Here is a 20,721-nt window from a genome sequence, read left to right as displayed (position 1 = left end):
CAGGAATGACATAAAAAAAGACAGTGAGCATGAAAGTTAGATCCAACCAATATTCTAGAGCGATTTTCAAATTGGCAGGTAGAGCTGGAAACTTTAAAAATCTGGGGCAAGCCTCATGATTAATGGCTTTCCACTGATTGCAAAGGCCCATCTGAAGGTTGATGCCACCAACATATGCACAGCTATCAGACAAATGAGGAGGAATGAACACAATTAAAATAGAAGAAGAAAGTAACCCAAGTACCAACTTTGGTTTCTTATTATAAACATCACACTTTAGAAACCACTAAGATAAGTTTATTATTGGCTGGCTAAGCAGATTATTAGAGATAGTAAATGCCTGTGAACACAGCTTTTCTCTTCCTTGCAAGGGAACCTTACATTTTTTAGTTAAGGGCAGTCTCTCACTGATGATGGTGGATCCAGTGGGGAGCATGTATTCAGAGTGCCAACGATGGCCTGTGCTGTTGCCTTGCACACTAAATGCTCGGCCCTACAGAAGCATGCCTTACCTGGGCACAGAAAGGTATGCCTGTAATCCCAGCAGTTTGGGAGGCTGAGGCAGGAGGATAACAAGTTTGAGGTCAGCCTCTGCAACTTAGCATGAACCGGTCTCAAAATAAAAACTAAAAAGGACTGGGATGTGGTTCAGTGGTTAAATGCCCCTGGGTTTAATAATAATAATAATAATAATAATAATAATAATAAGAAGAAGAAGAAGAAGAAGAAGAAGAAGAAGAAGCACCAGCAGCAGCAGCAGCAGCATGCATGAATGAAGTAGGAGGGCTGCTCCGTGAGCTTTCCCTCCTTGATGACTGACCTGATGCACCACAGAATGCAAGCTCTGGAGGACTGTGAAGAGGGCTTATAACTATCGAGCCAGCGCTTCAAATGTTCAGTCCCACAAATATTTTTAATGGTCACCTAAGTACATCATGGGAATCCACACAGGTGGATTGAATAAATGTACTAAGTCTAAGTCCAAAAACTAAGACGTAAAGCCTTCATGAGCTCTTAAAAAGCTAGAGTTGAAGTTTCGACAATAAGCCTAAGGATTAAATAAATGATCCTCATCACAGCTGGGAACTTCATCTGCATTGCATTCCCTTTGATAATTAAGCATAAACTAATATGGCACTATTCATTTGCTGACCACACCTGCTCGCGGGAGAGCTTACCTTAATCTGCAGTGGCTATACTACCTTGTGCCTAACTCTGGCATATTTATGCCCAGGTGTCTGTATAGTTTTCCCCACACCCCAATTACACAGTCAGCTTTCCCAGAGGTTCTTTATTTATTTACCTTTTTCCTCTTAAAAAACTTTTGTAACTCAACATTGAGTAGACAGTCAAAAATTAGTTGGGGATAATGACAACACATTCATCTATTTTTAAAGTTTATTCATTGAGCAAGTACCAAATACCTTTTTAAGTTCAAAGCAAAGAGCTAGCTGCTGTACGAGACTTGTTTTTTAAAAAAAGGATTTTTTCATGAATCCTACCCTTGATCAGTTTATAGTTTTTAATAAGCTTGATCCTACTTGGTTTCTGGGTTTCTTTTCTTTTTTTTCTAGAATCTCCTTCTAGAGGGCGCACTCTGAAGGTTCCAGCACCTCTAAGTCACTACTGCAGTTTACTAATTCTCAAACTCACGGCAGACAAGCAGAGTGTGAGGACAGAACTGAATAGTGATATTGCTGAGGCATTGTGGGGATTATGGGGATTTAGGAAGGAAATTTATGTTCTGACCCCTCAGAGCAGAGTAGGTATCTACAAATGGTGTCTCTCAAAGTCTTGGTTTATTTCTGATACCATACTCTTCCACTCCAAGGCTCCCAGCTTTTGGCCTCCCGAAGATATGTGCTCATTATGTTTATGACGAGCTACAACTGGAGAATAGTCCTGGCTATCCTTGGTTCTTATTTGAACCAGGCACTGTGCTGTTGCCCATGCATATTCTCATTTTAGTACTCAGGAGGTGGGTTCTTTCAGTATTTCTATCTTACAAGAAAACTGAGATTAGAGAAAAAGTTCACTCAGTCAGCTAACCAGCTACTTATTTAATCTGTACATTACATAGGTCTGTTTGACTCCAGCGGCAGAATTTTTAACCACTGTACCAATTTTGAGTTTCAGAGATTCTCACATTTTATCTGGGCTTCAAATAATTCCCTTGAAATTCCCATTTAAAAACAAATCTGGACAAAGATTTGTTTTCCTTTACAGTTAGGTCTTAAGGAACTTCAAGTAAAGAAAGCAAAATTTCTACAGGAAAAAAAAAAAAAGACTAGTTGGACAGGGAAGAAACAGCTGCATCCACTTTAGGTAAAGTTTCATGGCCTCATTTTACAGTTTGGATGGAACGGCATGTTACCATTTGCCTGTTCAGTCTCCGTGGTTTACTAGGGGAAAAGCATTCGTTTCCCATTACCTTTCTCAAGAGCTGGGATAAAAGGATTATTTTCCCATACATATATGGATTTATATGGAAGGAGTAATGTGTTCACTTCATCTGAAGAGCAGAGTTTGTCACTTCGTCATCCAGCAAGATTCCAAAACTTCATAGAGCTTTGTTGATATACCTATAAGAGTTCCCGCTTTCAAATCAAAAGCAAAAACAAACAGAACTCATCTTCACAACCTGGGGAAATGAAGAAGGGGGAGCACGGGCTTGTTCAAAGCAACAGAAGAGCAGACAGTCATCTAAGGCCTGTAAATACCTTGCCGATCCGATCTTCATTTATTCCCTTTAAGGATTCTGTGTCTTTAAGGAAGACACAGAGAATGAAGTAATTTTTTGTCCAGCAATTCACCTGAGGTCGACAAGGGGCAGATGGAGGAAATCGAGTATGCTGATATTTCTCCAACTGAAGTTGTTCAAGACAAAGCAGCTCCTATTTCTTTTTCTTTGAAATACGTAGAAATTTGAAAGGTAGGAATCTGTTACTTTATCCCTTCGATGTTAATACTTTCTTTGAACTTGCATGATCTCCCCAAAATGGTACCATGAATCCTTGGGGTAGCACCAAGTAATCCAGGGTTAAAAGCAAACTTGGCCAGTATAGCCATCCCTTTGGCCTAAAAATCCAGGCTTGATCTTGGTTGCTTTTTGGAATAAAAACGCACAATATCAGTATTGCAGGCAGCTCCAGAAAAGCATGCCAGGCTCTCCTGCTCTCAATTTATATTTGCATGTGAACAGCTTGTCGGCCATTTTATGAAGACAGATGAATCGCAGGCCTGCTAGAGGAGCAGCCAGACCAAAATACGTGAACCACACACCCCTAAGCCTGCGAGGTCCTCAAAATGAAAATAAAACAAGTATCTCTGAACACACCCTCAGGAAGATTATGTATAAATACAGTCCATCCTCCATAAGTCAAGTTGAAAATAAAGAACAAAACTAGTCTATAAAAACCACTCTTTAAAATGTCAACAAAAAAAATAATATGTAGCTATTTATGACATTGAAAACCAACACTCAGAGGTCTCCCCCACCCCTTTTAAAAAAAAAAATGCCTGCTCTAAAAAAACACGTTTGATAAAGAAAATATCACCAAAATACCAGGGTTGGGACAAGTAGAGCCAGAGATTTTACACTTAATGCTAGAGACCAGTGACATCATAAAGAATTTCACAGGTGCAGGAAATGAAGCATATTCTCAGAAATCAGTGATAGTCTATCTCATGTGGTAAGCAAGCTCAGTCCTCCCTCCCACAGTTTACCTATCTTTTCCAAAAGATCAGATGGAAATCAAAGTGGAAAAATTTACAGGAAAACAAAAAGGAAGACAGATACAAGAAAATGAGGACATTTGAAGTAGATGAAAAACAAAGTATGGTGGGATTACAGGACAAGAAAAGTGGTAAGAATAATACCCACTTGCTGCCAGCATATTTCTTAGGACACAGTCTACCAAAAATGGCAATGGTAAGCAAGTTACATATGTTATCTTATTTAATTCTTTCATAGGCATGTAATATTACCCTAGTTTAGAGAAATAAATCCATAACCTGAGAGGTTTCACATCCTATTCAACATTACAGAGCTAAGAACACCATTTTGGAATTTTATGAGATGGTATCTGTGAAAGCACCTCACAGAATGTTTAGCATAGGAAAGGGACTATTATTAGTTCACTTCTGTTTTCATTCAAACTGATGTTTTTCTCAATTTAAAATTCTAACCCAGGATGGTCTTTATTATACTTAAAGTATATGTTAAGTAGGCATTTTATTTTAATAAAGTTTCTGCAACTGGAAGTTGATGTATTTGTGCAATTGAGGAACTTCAGACTCTCCTATACCCTTACTCTTTCATCCTTCATTACACACATCTGATAATTTGAAGTAGAAAAATCCTTCAAAAGTAGAGAGATGATTTCTTCAAGGAAAGGGTTGAGGTCTTAAAAGACTTCAATAGTACTTGCCCATGAATGACTTTAAGTCACTAAGTAAGATCATTCTGCATTTGTCACTTGAAAAAGGGAACTAAAATGACATGAAAAAACCCATGGTTCCCCCTTTTTCACTGTAAAAGCATCAGATTTGGTAAAGCAACCCCATCTCTCGTAGTTTAATTAGGTGCCAGTAATCATCTTTCTTGGGAATTAAGGTCCTCACAGTACCCAGACTGTGTTGCCTGGTGGGGCTGCCAGGCTGCTAGGGTGATCCAGGAGGGAGGAATTTGCACTTGTAAAAGAAATCTCTACTTGAGTGTTTTTCTGAATCCTCAAAGTTGTTCCTGCCGTGGGCCGCCTATAGGGCAGAGCCCAGAATCCAGGTGCGGGGCCAGCTGCTGGCTGCTGTGCACTCTGATAGAACAGCCACAGCCCACACAACTTACCATTTTCTGGCTGTTCCTTAATGTCAGCATCACTTGGCTGGCTGGGACTTTCAGATTGACTCGAATCTGAAAAACATAAAAATACAGCCAAACATTACAGGGTCTGTGAGGGAAAGTGGATCAGGGGTGCCCGGCCTTCTTAAAAGGTTCAGCCTATACACCAAGAATGGGAAACTAGAGAAACAACATAACAAATGAGAAGAGGAAAGATGGAAAGATAAACAGGGGCAGGGCAGGAGCCAGTGCCTTTTGAGAGGACTCTCAGTTTCTTTTCCACCTCCAGTGGCTTTTGCTTGCTGCCAGATCAGAGCTCGACGCTCTTCAGAAGCCATTCTCTTATAGACAGACCGTTTGCAAACCACTCTTCTCCATTATTTATACACTGGAGTCTGATAAAGACTTCATCCTTCATTACACACATCTGAAGCTTGATCCAGAACATAATAAAGTGTCAAAACATATTTTGAAACTGGTATATAAAAGCAACCCAAACAACAGTAACAAGCTCTGTTGATATTTAGCTCTGTATTGCAGCAACAGATTATGCAGACTAACACCATTCAGTACCAGAGTTCTAATATTCTAGCACACACACTTGAGATAACTCTGTATAACTCAAAAAGGGCTTTCTGAAAGTACACATTTTCCTCTGATGTTAAAAGTACTGTATTCCTATTGCACTGATGCATTAGGTAGGTCCTAAAGGGCTTTATTAGCAAAAACAGATTCCTGCACACCTTTATAAAATTAAAACGATTTCTTCTTTCATAATCAGATTTTAGAACTAAAAATTTTTAATTCAATTAAATTAATTTCTTAATAGAATAATTTAAAATAAAGTAACATTTAGCTTTAAAATTAGATGAAAACTAAATTAAAAGAATTGCATAGAATTAGAAGCAAGCATATTTATAAAGTACTTGGGAGTGAGGGAGAAAAATCAAGAAAAAATATTTCATAGGAAAAATTTTTTATGTGAAGCATTTTTGGGGACTTAAGATAGTTCAAAACATTATTTTAAAACCAATGCACACAAAGTCTTTAAAACAAAATTTTAAAACCTTTTATAATCTGTGGAAAGGCTGGATCCTGACTTTACATTGACTTCACAGGGTTAGAATCAGGTCTCTGAAATTTTGACCATGTTTCAGCAAGAAGTTGAAAGTAAGATCGAAAGTTCACGGCATTTAACTGTGATTAAACTGAAAATGTTACTTCTGTTGCAACAGACATATAGTATCACCAATCTTTCTGGGAGATATTGCACAAAGTGACTTTAGACTGGAAATGCTAATTTATTATTAAAAAAGACTCCCTGCTTTTAAACAAATCAAGATTTTAATTCTAGGAAAGTATTATAAAGAACATGTATATTTTGAAATTTTCAGATAATCTTAACCTTGATGATTACAGCAAAAAAAAAAATGTTTATTTAAGGGTTCAAATGACAAAAGTAAAAAGGCAAATTTTTATTTAAGTCTGACAAAATGACAGTTTTAAATTTTCTTGTAATAAAGACAAAAACAAAAGTCATGATTTATCAAAAAATTTTAGAGGGAGGAATACTTCAGAAAAAAAATATATAAAATTAAATACAAAGGCCTGCACTAAAAATTGGAAATGCAAACAAATTTATATTATAATCACATTTGAAATTTTAATTATTAATATTACATGTAGAGCATACAATTTTTTAAAAATCCCATAATTTCCCTCTTTTTTCCTAAGGAAGGGTCCTATCACTTTGCCATTAGAAATTACAAATTAAATATTTTAAGAAATAATTCAGCGTATTTTAGGAGAGACATGCCTCCATTATTTTTGTTCTAGAATGTCTTGAATGATTAATATTTGTACCCAAAATTAAAGCAAAATATATAATTTCATTTTAAGAGAACTAAAGTTCTTCTTGATCAAATCCCAAAATAGTTATATAAAATTTTGCCAGATACAATGTTTTCTTTGGAATAATACTAGGAAATATAATTCTCTGATAGCTTAGCCAACATTCTACTTCTAGGTGTAAAACCTTTACAATTAATTGCTTCTCCATGAACAAATGGAAAACATCTTTCATTTCCATTAGTTTAGATATATAATAGTGAATGACTTTTCTAATATTTATCCAATAATGTTAAGACAAAAGGAATAAAGAGAGACCCAAGTCATTTTTTTTAATAATCCGAAAGTAGACTTCTTTGTTCTTTTCACTTTACATTTATGTTTGGTTTGCCACCCTACCTTTATGGAAAAATAACAAAATGATAGAAAATATGCCACAGCAATAAAAGATGAATATTAGGTATGTTTAAAGTTAGTTTAAAAATTCCAAAGCCACAGAAAAACAAGCAAACTAACAGGGAAGACTGAGTGGCAAAAATGTTCAGAATTGGTCTGTAAGGGGCCGAGGCGCTCTTGTGAAAGCTCAATTACAAACACTGGAGGAGGCATCTAGCCAAACTGAAAACAGAATGTAATGTCTCAGTTTTTATTCAAGAGCTAGAGACCCTGCTATTCACCCAGCGGCTGCATACTAAAGTATCCCATCCTGGTAAGGGTTAGGCAAAGCCAAAGGTCCACCAGAAAATTTGAATGATCTAAAAACTTCAGTAACTTTCTACCCTGCCCATTTAATACTGTCTCCTTTTTTGAACCAGCAGGGAGCAAAACTACCAGATCCTGTAAGTATCCTATGCTGAGGATGGACACATGGGCACTTTTTCTGATACAGCAGAAGGTCATGGATGCTGTTAAGAATGGAGCCAATCAGATGGTCAGAATCGCAAATGAATTTCTACCCATACATAATTGATGCAAATGAAAAATCTCCTTCTTAAGCATTTGCATTAAAATACTATCAAGAAGGTTAACAATTAATTTACTTTTCTATTTTATATACTTGGTAGAGACCCATCCAAAGCCAATGCAACTTTATATCTTACTATTCTGGATAATCATGCTGTGGTTTGTTGACTCCAATCACCTCTGAAATAATTAGAGGCCCCAGGAAACAAACAGGTGCATAAGATTAGATGCCCCTCTTGTATCTGAGGCCCTGGGACAGTGAATTTCTCTTGTTCCCTAGTTGAAAGCCAAAAGATAGACAGATATATAGAGATATATAGATACACATACACACACACACACACACACACACACATATATATATATATTTGGTGGTGCTGGGGAACCCAGGGACTTATACATGCTAGATAAGCAGTCTACCAACTGAGCCATATCCCCAGCTACCCCCGAAAAGATTTATATTTTGCAATAAAGAGTGTATTTAAAGTGTATTTAAATGATGGAGATGGAAAAGCTATTGTGAGGAAGTACATTAGGGTTATCAATTTTTTTCCCATCTAGGGATTTGTTTTTTGTTTAAAGAACCTTAGACTTCAACCTAACCTTGAAAAGTGATGTTTCTTTTGGTTTTTTAAAAATTTATGAGCAGAAATTTAAACCTAAAATAGACAGGGTTTGCATATAGGAGGCTGGGTTAAGACCTCTTAATTGGACTGGTAGCCATCCATCTATGCATTTTTATGGCGCCTACAGCTATATTGCTAGAGTACTCAGACAAAGTTCACTATCAATATAATCACTAGGGAAAGGAATAAAATAAATCATAATGTCTACAAATCAGTCTCCCCTTCTTGTACTAAGCTTATGCAGGACAAGAGCAGAAACCTTGTGCTAGATTTGCTACTTAGGTACATATTGGGGCATGGAACCTCACACAGCACTTCTTTGGGCAAGGCAAGAAATGACAAAGACATGTGAATGCAATAAAACTGTTGAGACAAAAATGCAGGTATCACTTCCTTCTGTTTTATGTTCTTTAAGCAAAAAGCAAAGATGGAATATTGCTAAACCTTCTCTGTCCTTGACCTAGAATAAAGTGCTTTCTTCCCTGCAGTCCATCTTTCATCGTCCACAGAGCTCACATGGTTCGACTGATATAGGTGAACTAAGGTGATTTTAAATGATCTCCTATGAGAACCTGAGCTCCTAAAGAAAAGAATTCCTTCCTCTTTTTCTGTTGCCTACAGTTCCTTCGACAGGGTGCCTGGCCCCAGAGTTCAATAACTGCTGAACTGATGAATTTTCCATTGTCGTTCAGCTTTCTACCACTGAACCACTGCCAGCAACACTGAACCACTGAAAAATATACTAAGCTCACACTGGAAAAGGGAGTGTGGAACTTACAAAGGGGGGAAGAAAAGGCCTCTCTCTCTGTTTGACATTCCCCTCCTTGGAAGCCAGCAGAAGAGGTGAGGTGCAACCCTCCAGTTTGTGGGTGATTCGGAAATCTTGCAGTGTTTGAAAGTTGCAGACAGTCATTTCCTATGACCCGCTGGCCCACAAACCACAGAGGCTGAGCCAAGGACAGTGTTTGAGACACAGGAGGCTCTCCAGAAATGTACAAGGGCTAAAATGACGGATGGCAGGACTATTTTGTGCATTCAAAAGACACAAAGGTTAGGGAAAGCCCCATCCTGGGGTGTCTGCAGAGTGCCTCCGAATCCTAACCACTGCTATTGTGAAAAGCCTGATAAAGAAGAGCAGACACTTGGTGGTGAAGAATCTGCCTGTGTAATTCCTATTCAGTCCCCATATTATCAACAAAAGTCTATGGCCATAAGGCACAAATTCTAGTTCCACTAGAAAGATAATTTTGCCTGAGTTTCACCTAAGTTTCCCTACACCCCAAATGGTTGGGCTAACGAGGTCTGAAAAGCCTTTGTTAAAATTTGTGCCCAGTCTGAAATTTCCCAAACTAAATGATATGAAAAAAACAAAAAAACAAAAAAACGAAGTTACCCAGTCATGAAAGTAAGTTAGTCAAGTGAAAGAAAAAAAGTGAAAATTTTACTGGAAAGAGTTGGGATTGTTTATAGTGTAAATAATAATAATAATAAATAAAAGGCAAAGAAAGAATGGATACTTCCTTGCAAATTAATGAAGAGTTAGGAGAATTCTGGGGGTAAAAGGAAATAAAGAATAAGGGTAGTGACATTCTGACTGTGATAAACAGTTACCCTGTGCAATTGTAGCCCTTGAAGATGTTCAAAATGTAGATATGTTTTTGTTTCTTATGGTTTGAGAGATGAGTACTTTGCAATAAAGGCAGATCAAAGAATTCGTTTTTCTACATCCATGAAGTTACAATAAATAAAAATAATATTTCTGATTAATAGTGTAAGGTTTAGAATTACTCTATTTTGATCTCCTAGTATTCTACCATATTTATTACAGTAAAGAAATCTAGAAAAGCAAATTACTGAGAGTCACATTTTGCTTACTGGTCTCACAGTTGCTGTTATTCAAGAGATTATTGTTGTAATATTGATAACATTCAGGAATATTTTATATTTTTTCCAGTAAGACCACATCCTTAAAGACTGATGTCAGAAGAAATATTTGAAAAACTTTATTTGAGAATGCAAAATGTCAAGGTACAGGTGTACATATGTATATATAATTTGTAGCGTAAGTGTAAACACTGATGAATAGAAGACCATCAGCCAAATATAACATTATGCATCATGGTCCAATGAAGAACAGACAGAAATCTGTAATACCATCCTAAATCTGGACTGCCAAAAATATGCGATTATTATAATTAGCATTTCTAGATACTAGATAAAATCCTTTATACAAACCGATATTTCAAGTCAATTAATGTACATAACTGTGGGTCACCTAATGAAAAATTAATATGCAATGACCTAGTTCTTAAAACAGAAAAATTATGAGGCAGGTTATACCATTTAAGTTTTCTTTATGTTTTCACAAGGAAACAGTCCATGGTTTCTCAAATGGAAAGTCTTATTTTTACATTTAAAATACAAAATTTGATCTCTACCACTTCACTAGCAATCCAAAACTGCAGGTCTACGTGAGAACTGCAGTAATTAAAGCATGCAGAGCAAGTCCTTCTTTGTCCAAGGGACACAGGGAGATGTGACCGAGGAAGTCCTAGCTCCAAAAGAACTCAGCTAGTTTGCACACGTGGGACTTGGCGGAGAGGAAAGGCTGTGTTCATGCAGCAGCCACTTGGAAGGGGTCCACAGGACCACCCGGGGGGCTGCCAGCTGCTCTGGAGCTTCACCCCTTAGCCACACCCATGTATGGCATTTTCAAGGCCTATTTAAGATTGTTATATAACCTACTTTACTACCATTTTCTTTCTTGAAAGTATTCTTTTTGTAATGCCTTTTTGAACAAGAAATTTGTGAAATATTAAATTTGCAGGAATTAGATTTTTTGGCATTAACGCTGGTATTCAAGGCCCATCTGTTTAGTGGGACTGTGTATCAGGATGGGACTGTTTAGGTTGAAGAGTGATTCAACTGTCTTATCACCTACTCATAAATGTGTTAGTTTTCTATGTGCACAAGGAGGTTGCAGAATGATACACAGTTTTAACACGCTAAGAAAAAAAATTAAATGGCGTAACTATTGTGAGATGACAGTGAGGGGGACTCATTTCCAATCTTTAAAAATGCTAAATTCAGTCACTCTTAGAGTAAAGACAAAATGACTCAATCCTTAAGCCTTTGGTCTTCACATCAGGCTGATTTCAAGGAGTGATCAGCTTTGCTAGTGACGTAAGTAAAGTCAAAGTTGGTGATAATAGAAGATATGCAAGCATGACACTTGGACTACGTTTATCACTTCTCACATTTTGTTTGACAAAATGTTTAGACCATCATTTTGAACTATGTTTTTTTTTTTTCCCCATTGGAGGGGCTCTGTTGACTTGTGATGGTGACCTGCTGATTAATTTAGAACTCAGGTACCTAAGGAGACCTGGTCACCTACCGACTCCAATGTAACACAGACCTACATAAAAGGCCTTTACAGTAAAGTCATCACATATCAGAATTGTGCTCCACTTCACCCTTTTAGTCACTTTTTCACCATCAAAATGAACCATAACACTAGGTCTTGGGATATAAATATACTTGAAGACTATTCATATAGTCATTTAGATACAGCAGAAAATGCTTCTATACATTTTCATGTTATAAAATAAATATATCAAATAAAAGTGATACATAACTGAATTATAATCTGTATGTATTATTTGCATGTAGATGTCCATAAAGTAATTTATTAAAATAATCAGGGCTGGGAATGTGGCTTAATGGCAGAGTGCTTGCCTACCATACATGAGGCTTTGGATTCCATATCTAGTGCTGACAAAAAAAATAATAATAATAAAATACTAAAATGCCCTCTGTTGAGAGTAACCATGCCATTAAAGTTCAGGTAGCACCATAAGTAATAACTTTGTTGAAATTGTATTCAGTATTGAAAGGAGTATGAAATGGCAAAAAGATAGAATCCTAAAATTTTCATCTGTATAATTTAATTACACTAGATCTCAGTTTCTTCATCTGTAATATGGGGACACTAGTGATCATTTTGCCTAACTTAACAAGATAGTTTATGAATCAAATAAAATAAAGCAAGAAGACCTGGTTTTGTAATTTATAAATGGACAAAAAAAAACCCAGTTATCTCTGCCATTCACATTTTCTCATCCAAACAACTTTTCCATTTGCTTTTAAAAAATCAACCCCAATCCACACATGATGTGATTCTAATATAAAGCATCCACATCACAGACCTGGTTTTAAAGAAAAGGTTCTTAATTCCCATATACTGGGAAAGAGATTATCTCTGATAATGGAAATGTAAATCTCAGCTTGCTGTTGTTTATTCCAGACAGACATTTGTGTGTTAAGTCTGTTTATCAGGCAACACTTTGTCTAAGCCAGGAAGTAGTCAGTCTTTGTAACAAGATGTATGCAAATTAATTTCCCATGAGTCTCTGCAGCAAATTGTAGCAGGGAAAAAAAATATATATTCCTTGTTACTTTACCAGCAAGCAGCTACCTCAAAAGTAGAATAGGACAGAGGAAGACCATGCTGATGAGTTTAAATGAGTCCTAAACATGTGCTCACAGTCTGTTGCTCTTTATTCTAAGCAGACGTGGTGCATTACATCTGTTTATCAGACAACACTCTGTCTGGATATTCAGGCTTTGGAACCTGTGTGAAAATAATCCAAGGAAGTAACCTGTCAGTGGCAAGACTCCAAACCTCCTGTCACTTTAAGAATCTCTACCAAAGGAAGTACCCCCAAAACCTTGGAAACTTAAAAAAAAAATCCAGCTCCAACTTTTTATCCACTTTCTATCTGAAAAAACTTTTCCGTTTTCATTGTATTCTCTAATGGTATGACAGATTCCTGTCACGATAGTAAACTTTATCATCCAAATTAAACTGATAAATACAATATTTGCTAACAATACCCTATGTAGTAACCAAAGCCAGGAAGCTTTTAAAATAAAACAATAGAAGAGTTTTTATTCTTTACTTCTATTATTAAGGTATCCTGGAATCTTCTTTAGTTTAGTCCTAAAGTAACTATATTCTTTTTTTTTTTAAATCTATAAATGAAGAGTTGAACAGTGTATTTCTTTTCTTTTAGCCTTTCTTGTTGGTTTTCAACCGGGTTTGAAAATCTCACCAAAAGAACCAAATTGGTTTAGCTTGTCTTCCTAGACAAAATAAACACTTTAGGACTCTACTTGTTTGTATTCTCCTCAGTGGCGCCTTATGCATCAGCAGCTAAAAACAAAGAAACTTTTTAGCTGCTCAGACAAAATGCAGAAGCTTCCCAAACAAGGCGGGGGAGGGGGCGAGAGCCCAGGGAGGGTGGGGTGGAGGAGTGTGCAGCAAGTCTGACAGTCCATTCAATATAGGGATGATGGCTATAATGCATCCAGGGTCCCCTTGCTAATTAAATATGCATTGGCACAGTTTTGATCGATGCAAGCCATGGATCAGATGACACACCTGCAAAATCTTGAGCACAGAGCTCCCAGGAAAAGGGAAAATACAGTCTTGTCTCCTTATCTTTGTTTTCAAAGGCTCTCAATTTCTGTGCTTAGATATCTAATTTAATTCTCTCACCCCTCAGCAAACTGGATTAGGGAAGTCAATACTGCCTTTGTGCATCGACAGGAAAACACAGCTTTCCTTTTATTCAATTTAGCTATGACCTTTAGACAAAGATAATGACAACTGTCTAAAAGTAAGGTTAAGGCCTCAAGAAGACCCTCAGAGCTGAGGCTCCCTAGGAATTTTGGGTGACAAGGTGGTGGGGTTTACGGTGACATTTTCCCTCCTGGTCAGGAAGAAGAAGGATAATGATTTAGTGGTGTCTGGTATAATAGGGACAGGAAAATAAAGGGAAGAGATTTAAAACCACGGATAAAATGACCAAATTCTCAAAAATCAACTGGGCCCTTTTTATACACATAACCAAAATAATTTAGTGAGAGGACAGAATGAGAATGACACAGTAACAATTTGCCCCCAAAGTAGAGTCACTTAATAGAAGGTTGAAGATTCTGTGGTTGGGTAAGTCAGGAAGGTTTTTTGGTTGGTTGGTTGGTTTGTCGTCCCCACCCCTGTGGAAGCATTTGAGAAAACAAGTCCCACCACTGCTGAAAGAGGTAACTAGAGATTTTGGACAACTCAGGGATTTTCTGCAGGGGTAGCAATGTTGACACCACTACTGTAACCAAAGGGGAAGTGATACTGGATCATTCTCCTAAAACGGCACGAGTTCCTTTTTAATTTGGGGGGTCTACTGATTGCATTTATTCATCTATTATTTCACTCAGCTTCCACTATGTGCCTATGTACCTCCTGATACAGAATGGAGAAAGGCAGGCCTGTGCCCTCAAGGATCTCACAGTGGATCAGCATGATTACAGAACCAAGATTCTGTGCCATCCCCCTCTTGACTGAATCCTGTCTGCTGATGAAATTAAGGTAGAGCAACAAGTTATTGTGCACCTTTGTAGTTGCCTGTGTTTGTTTAGTGTTAAAAGCAATTGGTTTCATTAAATGTATCCTCAAAACAATATTTGTAGGAGCCTAGACCCTAATTGTTAGTGGTAATGGTTAGGGATAGCTTTTCTAGTAAGATAGGTTTATACAGAGTTCTTTTAAGTGAAATATTGGACTATCACTGCAAAATTAGCATTGTTGGAAGTGGTGTCAATTATCAAACTAAGTTTAAAAAATAAGATTTTACCCCTTAGAAACAATTTCATACTCAGTTTTTGACTGCTAATCCTGATCAGGCCCAGTGTCCTCCTTTTTACAGAAGTGACAATTCTAGCAGAGGCATCTGTGGTACAGTGAAAAGGGCAAAGGACTTGGTTTAAGAAAACCTGGGTTTGAGCCCCTTCTTGGCCATTTCCTATAACTGTGGGGCTGGGCAAGCCCCTTCACCTTCCTAAGCCTCGATTTACTCATCTTCCAAATATCTGATCCTCCAGACTCTGAGAACTGAATGGCATGACTTAAAGCACCTTGTAAAATATGAGGCACTGTAATTCTGAAACAGGACATTACATAGGATCAGGTTTTCTAAAATATATAACCTACTTAAAGAATCACAATGCCTATTTTTATTTCTTGTCTTATTTTTACCTGCAGGTATCGTACTGTCTTGAATATATAGATCCTAATCCATATTTGTTAAAAAGGAATTGAAAGAAGTGAAACAACAGCTCTTCTGAGGCCATGAAATACAACAGGCCATATCTTGAGAGATGTCCCACAGATCTTTTGGGGTGGATTTTCTGGCGTTGGGGAGGCTGCCTGGCTGGAGGGTGTTGTACTCCATGTGGTGAGGATAGAGTGTAAGGGTGTCAGAAAGCCTGCTTTCTGGTCCTGAATTGCCCATTTTTTCCTTGGACATGTAAATTCTCACCTCTCCAGGCTGCAACAGCTACAAAGATGAAGGTGGTTTTGTATCCTGTGAAAGTTGTCTCCAGCCCTCAAGTTCTTAGTTTGAGACAGATCATTAGCAATGGCATTGCAGGTCTTTCAGCTGCATTTAAGGCTGGGACCCTCACTTCATCCAAAGGGACTGGGTGCTATTAGCTTATTTGCTGCTGACCATAAGCACAGTCAGAAATAATGTGAGTGCAAGAGCCATTATAAGTCAAAGACTGTCTCTACTTATAAATGACCACAAATAGCCCACGAAGAGTTGTAAATGTTTATCTGCAGTAACTGGGCCAACGCCTGACCACAGAAGCCCACAAACAGTGTTTTCTCTTTATAACTTGACCTATCCTGTCATCTAAAACATTAGAAAATGTTTTGTTCTAACAGCTACTGAATAAAGTATCCTTTAAAGAACTTAGTGTAGGTGAAAGGTCCTAGAATGTGGGGTAATACTTTTTGTTTTATTTTGTGGAGGTGAGGATCAAACCCAAGGCCTGTATATACTAGGCGAGTGCTCTACTACTGAGCTACAACCTCAGCCCCTAGGACAATATTTTGAAGAACTATTTCAGATTAAAACATCTCAAGTATCTATCTTTAAAGTAATGTGACTTCATTTTCCACTTGGACAATAACTTTCCCTAATCATTTGATTTTTGAATCTATAACAAATATGCACAAATATAGAGAGTTACTGGTTTGGTCAATCCAAAAACATTCCTCAAGTTTCCCAGAGTGAAGCTCGGGTAAAATCTGAACATTTCAAAATGTACTCAAGCTTCTTTCAAGTGGAAATAGTCACATATTTTTTGCTTCTATGTCCTTATGATAGATAAAATGATTTAAATGATTTCAGTGAATCATTCTACTTTTAGGAGATTCCGTTTGTAGTCTATCATGGCTTTCTTCCTGACATATGCAGTGCTAAGTTATTTAAAATTAATTGCAGTAAAATATTTTAAAATTTCTTCACATGGTGCTAATCTCGAGTGCTTTGGATGTTTGAACCACACTTGGAAGCTATCAAGTCCTGTGTATCCTCATAGCAGTTGAACATGCTGAAAAGATTAGACAGTGATTCTCCGGTGAACTTTAATCTATAACCAAAGCTAGACAGGATTATAAAATTTCAAAAATGTGTGAGTTGATACAAATGAGAAAACTGCAAACATTCCTTATAATAAGGGGGAAAGATAACCCAAACACTTGATTTTACTTATTATTAGGTCTGAAATCCTGAAAAAAAGCTTTCAGAAATCCACCACTGATCTGGGGATACCACACACTCATTCCCTCACCTTCATCTAAAGTTCATTTTATATGGCGTTCTGGCTTTCATTTTAGGATGCAATCTCCTTTTTTCTCCCTGGGACTATGTTGGGTGGGAGATAAAAGTATTTTCCATCCCAGTAACTCAGTATGGATGAGTAATTTGCTCAGTAATAATCCTAAAATTAAATTGTCTGCCATACAATGCCTAGTAATAGTTTGTGTAGGATTAGCCAAATGAACTATCTTCAGGATGTGATTTTTTTAAAGCTTCTTTTTCATCAACTAGATTTATTTTAATAAAAAGTCATGTTTACTAGGAGGTCTTTCTCTAATATAAGTACTATTTCTACATCTCTCCTCAGAAAACAAGTGTAAATGGGTGATTGGAACTTTGCTTCACTTTTCAAAAATCAGCCCAGATCCCTCACTCCCAAGAATGACTCATAATTAACCTTTCTTAGGAGGAAGAAGCTTGTTATTTCTCAGTCAATCAAATATTTATCATCACCTGTGGTCTGCAAAGCACTGTGAGATGCTGCTCAGTCCTGAAGGAGCTTATCAGGCGCACTAAGAATTCCATTCACTCAACTCTGTCGTATTTATAAAAGTGTACGCCACTTGTTCTCTAAGAGTAGTTACTTCCCATTGCCTCCACTGTTGGAAACATGGAGTTTCTACAAGTTAGAACCCTTTCCAGAGTCGGGCAGCAATGGGAGGGAGAGGCAGAGATTGCTATAAGTCAGAAATGCCTCGTTTGATTTTTATTCAACAAAAATCACAAATCTCCCAATCTGGAGTTTCAGATATTTTGGTCATGGTGGAGGCACATGCATGAGCAAAAGCTTATGAGAAGGTGAGGGACCAGTGTGGAAAACAAAAGCGGGTGGCTAAGCATGCCCACTTGCACAACCTCACCCACACCCACCCCTGCTGGGCTCCAGGGTGATGCCTACACCCCACAGCATCAGCCCCACTAGAGCACTGACCTGTGTTCAGGGTGAATTCAGTTATCACCTCTACCTTTTCAGGTCTGCAGTCTTAAATAAGCCAAAAATCAACAGTGACTCAATCATGTTTGATTGAACTCTATGAAAGTCCTTCCTCAACTCTGTCCTGTTTGTTTATGTTACTATAAATATATATATAGTCTGAGTGGAAAAAAATAAAGTCAAAGGAAAAATGATTTTAAAAAAAGAAAGTAGTGCAGGTGCTGCAGCACATGCCTGTAATCCCAGTGGCTTGGAAGGCTGAGGCAGGAAGATCGGGGGTTCAAAGCCAGCCTCAGCAATGGTGAGGCAAGGTGCTTAGCAACTCAGTGAGACCCTGTCTCTAAATAAAATACCACATAGAGCTAGGGATATGGCTCAGTAGTCAGGTATTCTTGAGTTCAATCCCTGGTACCAAAAAAAGAGAAAGTAGTTTCAAAAGACATAGTATCCTTTGATCCTTTGAGCAGGTGACATAAATGTCACTCTTGAAACAAGATAGGAAATTTTATTTGCTACAGACTTGGGAAAATATGCAAGTAAAAATCAGAATTTATTCCGGAATTAAAGGTGAACTCATATATGGCATAGTGTCTCTGAGCTACCAGGTTGGTTTGGGAGATGGATGGAACAATAACAGAAAAATTTAATGTGGAGATGATCAGAAAGAAGGACTGAAAGCCCTTTTATCATTTCCTTTGATGCTATCACCTCCAAAAGCAGTACACAATTCCTTAAGGAGGATTTTCCTTTTGGTACAGCTCTGGTTTGCATATGGTCTGTCCTCCAAGGATTCACGTGTTGGAAGCTTGGTCCCCAGTGTGGCAGTACTGGGAGGTGGTGAAACCTTTAAGAGGTGGGGCCTAGTGGAAAGTAATTAGGTCACTGAGGGTGCTGCCTCTTGGAAAAAAATAATGTTGTTCTTCTGGTACCCTGGATGCCTGGCCCCTCTCTTGTCTTTCTCTTTTTGTCTTATCACATGACATCTCTCTCTTTCATACTCTCCTGTAATGCAGCTAGGGGTCCTCTTGCCAGAACTGACACCATGCTGTTTGGCATTCAGACCCCTGAATAAAACTTGACAAACCTCTTTTCTTTATACGTTATTGGCCTCAGGTATTTTGTTATAGTAATGGAAATGGACTAACAGTATTTTGGGACAGTATTTTCTTCTTACTTTTACCCAAATTATTTCAAAAAAATCATCAAGTTGGGTTTCATTTTCTACTTTATACTTTAACAACTCATCTAATGATTTGATTTACTTATCTTTCTTCTCTAAACAAAACTCTTGTAGAAAGGGGAAAAAAATTAAAGTCTTAGTCAACAAAGCTGCAAGTCTATCTACAAAACAGCCTCATGTCTACACCACTACAAACATATGTCCTCTCGATTTTCTTTACTATCACATCCATTATGCTTTAATACCACCACGCTAATATTGTAGGGACATGCTTAAGACTTCCCAGGAGAAAACTTTAAACAAACATATTTGTAAGGCCTTTCATTAAAAACATTAGGCAAAAAGAAAATTTTAAATTAACAGAAAGAGTAACATTTCATCAGTAGTAGAGAAATAAATTATTCAAATTGCACACACTGACATCATAATGAATAGGAGCACGTTCTTAGGAACCTTATTGAGGAAAGCTGGTATTTACACAGAAATTGGGAGCAAAACAAAACAAAAAAGAAGAAGATTTTATCCATTGCTTTTCCTAACCCAATCAAAACTCCCTATTATGGCACTCCAGAGGCATAAACTCTCCATTTCCATAAGGAAAGAAACCAAAGAACAACATTCAAAAGTCCCAAGACTCTTAAGAGAAGAAATTCTTGCCGAAAACATCAAATGTTACTCAACATTTTCAAGTAACCATGATATGTCAAACAGACCACATGATGCAAGTACATTTAAATATAAGTTTCTATTTCTGTTTTTAAAATAAAAAAGATCAGAAATCTGAATCTGGGAAAGCAAATCTCTTGCAGGTTTAGAAAGCACAGACAAAACCTGGCAAAAGAAAACACTCTTCACCGCCACCATCTGCTTTCTGGCACATGGAGGAAACTTACTAACAGCAACGTTTTCTTACATTAGAAAACCCACTAATTAGCTTTGTTGTAGTAAGAAAAGTAACCTTCCTTCTTCTTGCTGCTCTGGCCCCTCATGTGAGGCCTGTGGCATCCCCTGTGAGGTCAGCCTCCAACTCCCCTCTGCAGGAGGACTCCATTCCCCCCCCCCCTTTAGTCTAGATAAGCATTCGCAAATGTGAGAGCAGCAGAGGAGAAGCCCGGAGGCATTTGGCTTCCCATCCTCCCAGAACTGATGGTTAGAAACCTGGGTCTCACTCACCTCTAAGTTAAGGCCACTAAGCTAGGTTAGCTCTAGGTTTCCCCTAAAATTCCTCAATTCTTTGAGTTTAAATCTTTTTCTTTTTTCCCCCTAAGAGTCACACATCCCCAGAAACTAATGATCACAAAAAGACTAGATGGAACTTGGGATGTCACCAATAAACTGGAAATAACTTTGGAAATATTGTCATCCATGTACTGACTTAAATGTTACAAATCATTTAGCAACCAAAGAAATGGAAGCTACTAAAATTCCTTGATCATCTACTCCAGCTACTCAGTCCACATGACTTTGTTATGTGCCTTTGGGGTGCCAAGTCCTACAGTGGGGACTGGAGATGGAATGCCAGAAGGCTCACCAACTCTGTATCACAGGACATTTGCAGGCCGGGTGGATATTCACCCTCAGAAGACCCACTGACCAACTGCAAAACA

At 37.7% G+C, this 20,721-nt stretch overlaps 1 protein-coding gene across 4 annotated transcripts in view; it reads right to left on the bottom strand.

The window, feature by feature from the left end:
- Nfia (nuclear factor I A) overlaps nt 1–20,721 on the bottom strand; it is a 360,710-nt gene that overhangs the window by 168,057 nt on the left and 171,932 nt on the right. For all 4 annotated transcript variants that reach the window (XM_046451020.2, XM_046451022.2, XM_058581522.1 and 1 more), the window contains one exon: nt 4,847–4,912. In XM_046451020.2, coding sequence (XP_046306976.1) covers nt 4,847–4,912 — 66 coding nt within the window. The remainder of the gene's footprint in view (nt 1–4,846; nt 4,913–20,721) is intronic.

The sequence above is a fragment of the Marmota monax genome, unplaced genomic scaffold (genome assembly GCF_021218885.2).
Source record: "Marmota monax isolate L192 unplaced genomic scaffold, Marmota_monax_Labrador192_F-V1.1 WCK01_AAM20220418_F8-fsc00023, whole genome shotgun sequence".
Taxonomy (NCBI): Eukaryota; Metazoa; Chordata; class Mammalia; order Rodentia; family Sciuridae; genus Marmota; species Marmota monax.
The sequence above is the reverse complement of the archived record's forward strand: the minus strand, read 5'-3'. Positions and strand labels throughout refer to the sequence as shown.